General features: G+C 44.8%; 1 protein-coding gene across 1 annotated transcript in view; it reads right to left on the reverse strand.

Moving 5' to 3' along the window:
• The window catches only part of ITK (IL2 inducible T cell kinase), a 47,125-nt gene that overhangs the window by 19,080 nt on the left and 15,526 nt on the right, over window positions 1–12,519 (reverse strand). Inside the window, exons 2-6 of the mRNA XM_006089080.3 lie at window positions 11,334–11,438; window positions 9,745–9,826; window positions 7,695–7,823; window positions 4,029–4,069; window positions 968–1,119 (exon numbers count right to left, since the gene is read on the reverse strand). Coding sequence (XP_006089142.1) covers window positions 968–1,119; window positions 4,029–4,069; window positions 7,695–7,823; window positions 9,745–9,826; window positions 11,334–11,438 — 509 coding nt within the window. The remainder of the gene's footprint in view (window positions 1–967; window positions 1,120–4,028; window positions 4,070–7,694; window positions 7,824–9,744; window positions 9,827–11,333; window positions 11,439–12,519) is intronic.

The raw sequence follows: 12,519 nt of genomic DNA on the forward strand, positions 1-12,519 counted from the left end.
AAGCTGATATTATCAGGCCTGGCCGGGTAGCTCAGTTGGTTAGAATATTGTCCTGATACGCCAAGGTTGTGGGTTCAATCCCCTGATCAGAGCACATACAAAAATCAACCAAAGAATGCATTAATAACTAGAACAACAAGTCTCTCTCTCTCTCTCTCTCTCTCTCTCTCTCTCTCTCTCTCTCTCCCTCCCTCCCCCTCCCTCCCATCAATAAATAAAGCTGATACTATAGTCTGCATTTTGCAGATGAGGAAATGCATTCACAGAGGTTAAGGGACTTTTTCCAAAGTCCTGTGCAACAAGAGCAGCTGACACTAAAGTGCAACTCTTCTGTCTTGCCACCTGTGTACTTTCCATGATAACGCACTATTACAGAGCAAACGGGGAAATTCCCATATGCCGATTGGCCTCTGGGGTGTCCTCTTCATATCCCTTTGAAGTGCAGAGTTGAGCCTTTCCACAGGCCCCTGAACAAAGGGTAAACTGTCATTTGGTAAAGTGAGACCTAGGAGAAGAAATTTCCTGGCACTTCAGGTGCTAAAGAAATGTCAGTTGGTTGAAGGGATGGATTTCTGAGTAGGTTCCACTGCTGTTTGGAGAGCCAGGCAGTCTTGAACCTGAGTCTAGTACAGCCTTCCCATTTGGGCACAATAGTGCTTCTTTGTGGAATAAATTGTCCGTCTCCCAAATGGTGGATGTTAATAGAAAACCCCAGGAGATTGTCAGATGAGTTTGGGGGCCCTGGAGTGCTTGATGGGGTGCAGGGAGCAAGCATAGCAAGTGACTGCCTCCCAGCCACTTCTGAGAAATGGAAAGACACCCCTCAATGACTTCTTCCTTCCACTTCCTCTGCTTCTGCTCTCCTCTCCTAACTCAGTGCAGTGGTCATGCTGAGGGGCAGAACAAACTACCCAGTATTTGTTCCCACCTCATTTCAAACACTGGACAGCAACCAGAGAGGCCTTACCCATTCTTGTCTTGAACTCTCCACCAGTGAATCTCAGAGCTGTCCAGCAGGTAGTACTCGTCATTGCGCTGTAGCGTGAGTTCCTGAGGATCGTTCGTTTGGTAGTCATACAAGGCAATGACCAGCGTTTCTTCATGCTCCTGAAGTGATCGCTGGAGGAAGAAGACAAAATCAAACAAAGATGTAGGAAGGAGGTAAACTGCAGAGCGAGGTCAGCAAGTCCCTGGGCTATAACTTGCTCCTGGGAGGGTGCCAGGTCAAACACCAGTTCCTACAATCCACTGGGGTATTCTCTGAGACAATTGCCTTTCTCTAGTTGTCTCTCTTTATGTGTTAGGATCACGGTAATGAATATGACACAAGGACATTCAATACCTGGAATTCATCACCCCTCCCATTCTACGAGGTGAATTCCGACCACAGTGAATTCCAAGTAGCCACTCACATTTCACAAAAGCCTGCTGATTTCTCCATTTGTACCATGTCACATGTTGCAGCCTCTCTGCTGGAAGCATGACATTCTTGGTGAAGGTGATACAGCCAACACTAAATCGTTTAGTCCATGCTTCTCTGATTTGATTTGTGGGTTTGTCCAGATCCATAGAATCATAAGCTGGAATTCCTCTTAGAGGTCATGCAATTCACTCTTTTGTTTAGAATGGGGAAACTGAGGCCCAGATGGAGTAATGGATGTACTCAGTTTAGCACTTGAATTAGTCTTAATGCTCTTTCCACTATAGTACACGGGCTCCCTTCTTGTGGGCTCTGTTGCCTATGTCTCTACTTTTTAAAAATATATATATTTGTTGATGTTTTACAGAGAGGAAGGGAGAGGGATGGAGAATTAGAAACATCGATGAGAGAGAAGCATTGATCAGCTGCCTCCTGCACACCCCTTACTGGGAATGTGCCCACAACCAAGGAACATGCCCTTGACCGGAATCGAACCTGGGACCCTTCAGTCTGCAGGCCGACACTCTATCCACTGAGCCAAACCATTCAGGTCTGTCTCTACTTTTTAATACCTTTCTTAGGATGAGAGATTGAGGACATGAAGAAGAAACTGTAAGGCTGACAAGTCCAGGATGGGCACACATGCTGCGGGCTGGCAGATTTAGTGAGAGAGTAAATTAGGGAAGAGATTGCGATTATTGGCTAGAATGAGATTTGTTGTTGTAAAAGTCAAAAATTCTCCGAGTCCTTGAAGTATTTGATAGCATAAAAATACTAGAGCTTAAAAGAAAAAAAAAAAGACTTTTTTTGTGTGTGTGATCCAGCTGTGTCCAGAATGGAATTTGAAGCCTAGCTATTTATGAAGCTTGTGAGGTGGTACATTGGGTTCCTTGAAGTAGAGTTGATGGGCCTGAGGCTTTTGCCCTAAGAAGAAGGAGTTGTGTCAATGGCACCTGAACGTAAAGGCGGGATATGACTGTTCCACGGTCTCTCTCACACAGAGCATCAGGCCTGTTAGCTCAGACTGGATTAAAAATACATATAGCACCTCTAGATGCCCATTCAAGGTGCTGTCACCCATTAGGGGACAGAGCACATAAGTGAAGGGAGAAATAAATTCAAGTGGTTCAAGGTAAGAAATGTTGCAATGGATTTAAACCTGTGGTTGAAAGTAGAACAACAACTGCAAAGGCCATGTGATCTGAAAAGTCTTCAAGAGCCAAGGAGAGAGGGGTGGGCAGTGTTTTCTGGCCTTCACCTTCATGGATAGTGAAAATAAGACAAGGGCAAACTAGCTTAAGGCGTAGAGGTGTGTGGGTATAGATGAGACTGTGGGGGAAACCATCTGCGTGCCAGGGTGGTGAGATTCCGAACCATGTCTTCAAGAGATGTGGTGAAATATTTTTAGAAGATCAATGAAAAAACGAGGGAGAAGAGCTCATTTTCTGCTATAACTTAACACACTGCTTTCCTGTTGTGAGGGATGAGGCTGATGACACAGATCTAAAAACCAGCCTGAGGTTTTGAGCGATTTAAAACTTCTCTTATGAGGACGCTGCCAGTTTCTGAAATGTCACCATGTGGAGGGAAGCAGCAGAGCTCATCCTTTGGGAAGAGCAGTGAGGAAGCAGAATCAGTAGGTTCTGGAATTAAAGGGCAAGTACTAAAATGTGGTGTTTGGTATTGATATGATCATAAGGGGCAGGCTGATCTTTCTCCTTTTTTTTTTTTTTTTTTTTTTTTTTGGTCTTCTTGACTAAATAGCTTCTCCAGAGTTGACTCAATATCACTGAAATCTTGGCCAGTGTTTCTCAAACTTCAGTGTGCCTCAGACTCACCTGGAGCTTTATTAAAATGCAGATTGCTGGGCCTCTTCCCCAGGGTTTTGATGCAGTAGGTCTGGGGTGGAGCCTGAGAGTCCGCATTGAATTTCTAACAAGCTCCCAAGTGATGTTGATGCCGCTGGTCCGTGGACCAGACTTTGAGAACCACCACTCAAATTAGAGACCACCCCACCAGAAACTCTGCAGCCTACTGGTTTGACTCTCAAGTGTCTGAATGGCCTTGGGAGAGTCCCAAAACGTCTCTTGGGACTTGATTTCCCAAGCGTTAGAAAGAGAATAAAGCGCTACCTCTCTTGAGCAGCTAGAACTCCTAGTGAGTTTTGAACTAGTAAAAGTGCGGAAGTGCTTTGAAGAATATAAAGTAATATCAAGTATATGCTTCCAAAGTGCCTTTATGTAGAATGAATATGCAATTTTACATAGAGTAAATATGCAAGTTTACATAGATGTGAGCGGCTATTATACTCCAAAGTGGTCAGGTGGCTGGACACACCATTTAATACAGTAAGTGTTTGTTGAGTGGACAAAGTGAGGTGAAGGTTTGGCAGCTCAGTGGCCCATTTACATGGACAGACCCACGAGACAGTTCAGGCCCAAGAAACCCAGTGTGCTGAGTTCAGCTGAAGCACGACACTCTACTGGTATTGCCTTCACAGAGGGTCTGAGGAATCTGGGCACGCAGGAAAAATGCAGGTGGGAGCATGCCAGTCAAGCAGCCCGCAGCAGTGGGCCCACCCTCACTCGGCGCTAAAGGTTTCACTCACCCTGTTGTCTTCAGGAGTAGGAGGAAGAGGCTTCTTTGAAGCTGAAACGAGAAAAACAGAAAAAGAAAATGAGCCTAAAACTGAACATCCCCAACCGGAGGTGAGCCGTCGGGGGCTTTTCAGAGAAAAGGGGCCCTCTTTGAGGAGAACAGCAGGAGAAAGGGGCAGAAAGAGCCGGTGAGACACAGAAATACAAAGATCGATCCTGGTAGAACCTCTGTTGTATCTCCCTCAGCCTGCTGGTTCGCCGTGTCATTCTAGGAGACAACAGGAACTTCTGGAAGCCAATATTCCAGGCTCTTTTTCTGCGTTCCCAGGCAAAGCCTAACCCCAAGGTTGTGACAGGGATTAGGCTGTGTCCTTCCTGGAGACTTCCACGATGGCACCTGCTAAACCCAGGAGTGGGAATGGCTGACTCAAGGGGACAGTGACTCACTGGCTTCCTGATGCTGTTGTGGGCTAGAGGAGGAGGTGGGAGAGGGGGCGGACACCAAGGCTGAAATCCACTTTTAGTTACCTTAGGGCCTCTGAGTATGTGTTTTTGCTGCCTCCTCCACATAGCACACACCAACACCTTTCTTGATCTCTCCTCCCTCCATTCCTTCTGTCCTCCTTTCTTCTCTCTTCTTTCTCTTTCTTCCTCTCTCTTTCTTTTCATCTCTTCCCCCATCTCTCAGTATTTCTCTTTTGAGACCCTGGAAAGTCAGGCCTGGAATCCATGGACCAAGTGTGCGTGTATGGGTGGCATATAAGAGGCCGTTCACAGGCTTCTGATCAATTCAAAGATTTCTCTAACAATCAGAGATAAGAGGGGACTGGGCTGCATAAGTAGGTGGTGAGTCCTCATCTCTGCATGAGGCTGACTTGATGTTGGACAGCCTGTGTCAGGGATGTGGTAAGAGGAGGTAACTCCTTGAGCAAGGGCAGGGTTGGGCATTGGGTATGCAATTCACAGAGAAGAGGGAAAACTAACATAATAGGAAGCATGCTTCTTACTCAGCATTGAACTTGGAGCCAGGAGACTGGCATTCTCACCCCAGCTGTGCCACATACCAGCTGTGTGGCCTTGGGCCCTTCTGGCCCTGAACATTCTGTGACTGATCTCGTTCTTCCTCTGGCCTTGTTCTTCCCTTTCCTTCCTTGCCCTCTGTGTGAAGTTGGTATGTGGTGAGATCAAGGCCAGTTCTGGTTGCAAAAATAAGTGTTGCTGTGGGTTGGGTACAGCAGGGTCCATTTTTACTCAATCACCTCTCCTGCTTCCCAGACATACATACACATACTGCTATATCTCAGCTTCATTCTTCTGTCCACAGATAAGAAAGACTAGTAGACACAATGGCCACTTATGGAGAGCTCAGTAAGTGCCAGAAGCTGTGCTAAGAGCTTTGCATAACCCAAGTCTCCCAACAACCCCACAAAGTAGCTACTTATAATCATTGTCCCCATTTTACAGATGAGAAAACTGACTCAGAGAGATGCAGATAGGTTAAGTAACATATGTGAAGTCACATAGCAAGGAAGTGATGGGGCTGGGACTCACCCCCAAGTGTTTTTCACCCCAGAGGTCTGTGGAATTGGACCCTTCCCTGTATGTGTGCCCAACACAGGAATCCTATGAGTCTTCGCCCAAAGCTAATGATCATGTGCTGTGTGCACAGCGTGGTATGTTCTCAGACTCTTCTCTTAGCTGTCAAAGCCGTGGTGCATAGCTATTTAAAACAAGTCTAAAAGAGTATAAAGAAAGCATGGTCAGGTGGGGACATGATCTAGGTGGCCATGCAGAAGTAGGACCATTGGCAAAGTGACTGCCCTGGGTTCAAGTGGGGAGAAGCTCAGCATGACCAGCCTCCCAGGTGTCATCTGGTGAGTCATTCCGCTGGTTCTCACACCTCAGTCACGTGTCCACCACTCAGTGGAGGGAAACACTGCTCACCCTGAAGCGATACAGCTGTGACATGCATGGTGGAAACAGCAAATGGAAACACAGATTCAAAGAATTTCAAAAATGGAAAGGGGCTTAGAGAATACTTCATCTTAGGCCCCCTAAAGCTTCCCTGACCATTTCAGAGATAAAGATGTTAGGGTCCTTCAATGGCCAAGTGACTCGTCTGGGGGCCCACAGCAAGGTGCTGGCAGGAATTTGGACACCAGATTTCTGGCTTTGGGAAGGGTTTTCACTCCCTGAGGCCAGCCCATGCCACCCTGTCATTGTGGTCAATTCCACCCATATAAAACCTTCCATTTCCTTTTCATTAAATACTCATCATCTTCATAAGTATGGTCAACAGGGCTAATGCAGAGGATCATTGATTTCTAAAATTAGATAAACAGTATTCTTCTGGGCCAAGGGACTGGTAACCTTGAACTTTCTCTTCCAAGGTGGAGGGTGAGAAGCAGTGTTTTTTAAACTGGTACTAAAATGGGCTATGACTCAGGAAGCCACGGAAAATCCAGCCATGTGTCACATTTAACACATCCGCCTTGAGTTGTCAATCTGAGGTATTAGGTTTTAGTGCAAAAAAAAAAAAATTGACAGATGAGAAAAGGTAATTGGGCTGAGAGGTTGAGAGGTGAGGGGAATGGGAGCAAAAAATTCCATCATTCCTATTCAACAATGGCTTTGCAGAACACTTCCTCGCTGTGTGACCTTGAGCATCCTGAACCCCTCAGTCCCCTCTTTCTTTAACATCACATCCTCTACCCCAGGAATGGGAGCATATTGCATATAAAAGTGCATCGGAGTGGAGCCGCACTTTATTGGGGGTTCAGGTCTCCAAGTCATCACATAAAGTAAAATCGAGTTGCACCCCCATCCCCAGGATCTGAGCCCTTGACCTCGCAGGCCAAACAACAGTTTCTTTTGTTTTCATTTTGCATGTAAGCTGTGGCCTCCTTTTCTCTGACATTGTGGAGGGCCAGGGCAAGTCTGAAGGGGAAGTGGGGAGGAGCCAGAGAGCAAAATAAGCAGTTGTTTTGTTTTTACTTTCTTCCCTCTCCAAGTGTATAGAGTTGAACTTGTATAATGAATACTTGTGTGATGTGATGACTCTATAAAAAATAAATATAATGGGGGGAGGTAAGAGATCAACCAAAGGACTTGTATGCATGCATATTAGCATAACCAATGGTCAAGGACACTGGGGCGGTGGGGGCGTGTCCTGGGGGAGGTGAGAGTGGCCTGGGAGGGGTCAATGTGGGAAAAAGGAGACATATGTAATACTTTAAACAAGAATAAAAAAATATTGTATACCTCTTAAGGTGTTCCTAAAATTTAAGATTTAAGTAGACCATGGCATTCAAATTTGCTAACTTGAAAGTTATAGCAGTGCTTTCTCAAACATTACTGTGCATACTAATCTCCTGGGGATTTTGTTAAAATACAAATTCTGATCCAGAAGACCTGGGATAGGGCCAGAGAATTTGCATTTCTAACTAGCTCTCAGGTGATCCAAGGACCACCCTTTGAGTAGGAGGAGGTATAGAAATGGAAAAAATCAACAGACTGATAGTAGAGGCAGGTAATTTTCCTCTGAAATTTCTAAAAATGTAGAATTTTGCATCCAGTCTCCGACACCCCTGATGTCGGAGAAGCTGAGAGCTTTTACTTCCTACCAATAGCGAGGTCATGCATTTTACAAAGAAGAAAGGGAATTCCCAGTGTCTTACCATTTTTGGATGGATCGTACTGGGCGCAGCCCACTGCAAGCTTCTCCAGCTGAGCACAGCACCTCCACCTCCCATCCATCCAGAAATTAGGATGATACTTGGACACCAAACTGTTATTATTCCTCGTTTCTGAAAGGGGTTGGCACCAGCAGAAGAGTTATTTCCAGATCAGTCTATGGAGGACTACTAACTTGATAACGCCTTGAGATTGGACCCACCTGTGTGAACTGAGTGACTAGTACTCAGAATAGTCAGAAAAAATGGCCCTTTTCCCAGGCATTTACATGTATGCAGGAGTGCATGTTGTATCAGCAGATCTCTGGCTCTGTCTTGGATTAGTTATATGTCCTTAGGTTGGGCAACACCCTTGTCCGAGCCTCAGTTTCCCCAGTGTACAATGAGGTTGTTAGACTGGTTCAGTGGGCCCCACAAAGTGCCTTAGGGCAGTGGTCAGCAAACTGCGGCTCGCGAGCCACATGCGGCTCTTTGGCCCCTTCAGTGTGGCCACGAAGTTTCAATCGCACTGTACGCAGGTAGTATTTTGTGGAAGAGCCACACTCAAGGGGCCGCAGTTTGCCGACCACTGCCTTAGGGCAATGGGAAGACTGAGTAGTTGGGATTCCCCCTTTTCTATCTCTCCCACTTCCAACCACAGTAACTTTGCTTTTATCCCTTCTAGATCTGTGGCTTTAAAGTAAGGTTATGGTGAGGTGGGGGGAAGACTCTATTGCTGGGAAAAAAAAACCACAGTATAAAAGCTGGAGAGCTAGATGGACTGTCTTTCATGCTTCTCCTAGTTTTAGCATCCTATGAGTAAAAGCCTCTCCCAGAGGGAGAAGGGCAATGATCACAGTTTGAGCCCTTTTGATTACTTCTCATGTTTGTTCTGTGGCTGTTATACTTGAGAGCACTTTCCAATTTACCCAGCACTTGCCTGTTCATATACCAGTTGAGACTCACACTAACCTTGGGAGAAGACAAGACCTACATTTTTATTCTCATTTTTCAGATAGGGGCATTGTGGCTCCTGAGATTTCCAATGGCTTGCTTACCATGAGTCCCCATAGCTACTTAGAGACAGATTAATAATTGAACCCCATTCTCCTGTAAAACCAGGGCTTCAAGCTAAATAATAATAATAATAGAAACACCGATTGCGTGCTTCCTTTTGGTTTTGTCCTATGCATCTGACATGTCCTAAGCCATTTAATTCTCACAATAACCTTATGGGTGTTACCAGTCAGAATCCACAGCTGAGAAATGGAGACAACAAAAGGTCAAGGAACTTGCTCCAAGTCACACACTAATAATTGGCAGAGCTGGGATTTTCACCTTAGCAGCCTGGCTCCACATCGCATGGACCCAAACGCTGTGCTGGTTCTAATTATGCTATCAGAAAGGTGAGCCTTAAGAAATACCCTCGCTGTTGGTCTGACAGCGTTTAAAGCTAGTTAACATTTATTGGGCGCTCACTCTGGGCCAGCTAGCTCCAAGGGCTTTACTCACAGCAGTTCTGAAGGCAGGCACTATTATTATTCCCTCCTACACCCCCTTTTAAAAATAGATGGGGAAACTGAAGCACAGAGCAGTGGAGGAAGTTGCTCAGGCACACATGGTTAGCAAGTGGCAGAGCCAGGACTCAAGTCCAGGTCATCTAACTGGAGCGTCCATGCTCTTATTCTTCACCCCCGAACCAGGAGGCAGCAAACTTTTTTCTTAAAGGGCCAGATAGTAAATATTTTAGGTTGCTCATCAGCAGGCAGATTTGATATATTATGTAGGTACTTATATAACCCTTTAAAATGAAACCATTAAAAAAAATTATCCTTAGCTTGGAACCTTAAACCAAAAACCAGTGGTGGGCTGGATTTTCTGACCCTGCACTATACTGGTTGTTACCATTTGGGCCCAGAGTGAAAGGTTCGGACCTTCCAGCAACACCAAAAGGAAGAAATGTTTGACCCTCAGCTGCCCTTTATTCTACCGTGGAACCCAAGCCTGCTAGAAGATCAAGGGATCTCAGGACCCGGCCACACAGGAGGTTAATTACCTTCTTTAAGGGCCAACACCCAGCGCTGCCGGCTCTCACGGTCTGGAGCAAACACATACAGGAGGTAGTTGTCATGCACAACCTGGAGACACACACAGAGTTCAAGGTGAGTGGTGTGCCTGGAGATGGATGACTGACAGCAGGTCCATCTGGCTTCCTGGGCTAAGAATGGGGTCTCAGTGTTTGTTGTCAAAAAAGCAAACTCTGGATGATCGGAGGACCAGTGTCCTTTTCATTCAGACTTTGGGGTGCTGTGCAGACACGGCGTGAACCTCCTCAGCTTAGGCTGCTTGTCACCAGCGAAGCCATCACTAAATTAAAACAGCTGAAGAAAGAGTTCTCTTCATAGCACCTTTATTTCTCATGTTAATTTTTCAGGAAAGAAAGTCTTTCTGGCATATGGAAGAGTAAGATATTACCCTAGTAGATGACAAATGTTTAATTGGGATTTTAAGAACTTCTCATTTTGAAACAATGTAAGACACCCAAGAAGTTCCAAAAATAGTACAGAGTTCCTGTGTACTTTGCACCCACCTTTCCCCAATGACAACCTTTTATGTAATCACAGCACATTTTCAAAACCAGGAAATTGACCCTGGTACAAAACTATTAAGTAAACTCCAGAACTTCTTTGAATTTTACTGGTTTTTGTCTTGCACTCACTTGTAATTGGAATTTTAATGACAGGAAAATACACGTTATTCCTTTTACTTTTAGCCCTAAAAATTCCAACCCCATGGAAGTCACCTTTCTAGTATGACAAAAGTCCTTTTCTATGCCACCCAGATTGTCAAACAAGAATGATACCCAAGGATGTTCAAGGAGTTATCCACTCCTGGAGAGCTACAAATGCCAAGAGTGGTAATAAGATGTAGGTAATATCATGACCTAAAAGCTAAAGATACCCTCCACCTGCTCTGCCCTATAGAACTTTCTATCACCTGGACAGAAAGCTCTTCCAATAGAACTTTCTGCAGTGATTGCAATATTCTATCATCTGTGGCTACTAGCCATGTGTGGCTATTGAACATGTAAAATATTCATTCATTCAATGTGTCCAATGTGACTCAGAGCTGAATTTTTAATAGTTTAATTTAAATAAATTCACATTTAAATGTAAACAATCAGATGTGGCTAGTGGCTACTGTATTGGACAGCATAATGCCGGCTAGTTCTCAGATGGTAAAATCTGATCCCTTTTAACCTCAGCACCCCCAAGCAATTGCTAACCAAGAGTTGCAATTGGTCACCCCAAGTCATGACTAAACTGCACTTAAAGAACATTAGGCTTGGGGCCCTTGCTAGTTTTTTTTCCTCCCCCCACGACTTTCCTTGAGGTAGGAAAGACATAAGGAAAAGGAGAATGAGGAATGACAATTTTTTCAAGATTTTGTCATTTGTCATCTTTGTTGAATGAATGAATGAAAGTGTAATTGATCGACAACACAGCAGCTTTTCCCCTGCCATTTGTCTAAGTTCTAATGCTAGACCAGGGTCATCCCTGTCTCATCTTCTGTTACAATGGCTGAGACTTTCAACCATCATATATAAGGTATGAGGAACTGGTGCCCTCAGGCACGATGACTTACCTGAAAAGGATACTTGTAGTGGCAAGGGATGCTGATGTCACTTTTCACAATCTCGACACATTTGATCCTGGAGAGTTCAATAGAGCCCTTCAAGGTGCGCTTTTTCTGTGGGAGGAGAAAGCACACCCCATTTAAAAAGAGAGGAGACAATATTTTTATCTAGGTTACTTCCGGAAATCCATTACTAGGTAAGATCCATTAGGTTTGTAAACCAACCCTCCAAATATCCAGAAGCGACTCCTTGGCCCTCATTGTCTGAGAAGGACACTGAGCAGAGTCCTAGGAGAACATGCTCTTTGAATCATCTTCTTGATGAGGTGACTGATTTCCACTCATGGAGCATGGTGTCTTACATTTCTGTGAGCTTGTAACATACAGCAGCATTTGCAGAACTTGAACCTGGGATGCGTAGCACAGTCTATGGGAAACCAGCCACACATGTGCCAGTTTTCTCTGCTTTGTGTCTATCCATAGCCTTATTAAGTCAGTAATTAGCTCAGGCCTGATCTGGATGGTGATGTATACCTTTAGTGGTATCTTTCTGTTCTACATCTGGCTTCTCCGTGTCCCTTAGTTGTCCCAGTCCCACAATGACAGCCCTGTAGCATGTTCCTGAATCTGCTCTATAACTCTCCCTTCACCACACCCCCAGAAAATCTTACCGGCCCATTTGTCTCTTTCATTTAGAAGCTTGTTAGATATATTTCCTTGAAAACAAATTCACACGATGGTCTTCATGACTTATAATGATGTTACACGTTACCTGTTTGTGAGGGTCCTTGTCCTTGGAGAGTGGATCCCAGGGGATGTTACCCAATAGGACAGATTCTATTAATGGACTATTGGGCTCATGGAAGGCCAGTTAGGGAAAAGCTTTTTGAGATCAGAAACCTTTCACAGGAGCCTGAATTAGGCTTCTGTTGAAATTAAAGTTTAATTCATCTGTGGAACCAGTGGACAAACACTTCATTACACCTCATCCCTTACAAAGAGACAAGTGGTGGTGAACTAGGAAAAAGCTTGGAAAGGACTAGGTTCAAAGTTGAGCTCTGATTCTAACCAGCTTCATGATCTTGGACAATTTACCAACCTCCCTAAACTTCAATCTCCATATCTGATACGTGAGAATAATAACGCCTACCTTTTAAGGGTTGATTAGGAAAAAAAGGTGTAATTACATTGTTTA

Source organism: Myotis lucifugus, unplaced genomic scaffold (assembly GCF_000147115.1).
Source record: "Myotis lucifugus unplaced genomic scaffold, Myoluc2.0 scaffold_56, whole genome shotgun sequence".
Classification (NCBI taxonomy): domain Eukaryota; kingdom Metazoa; phylum Chordata; class Mammalia; order Chiroptera; family Vespertilionidae; genus Myotis; species Myotis lucifugus.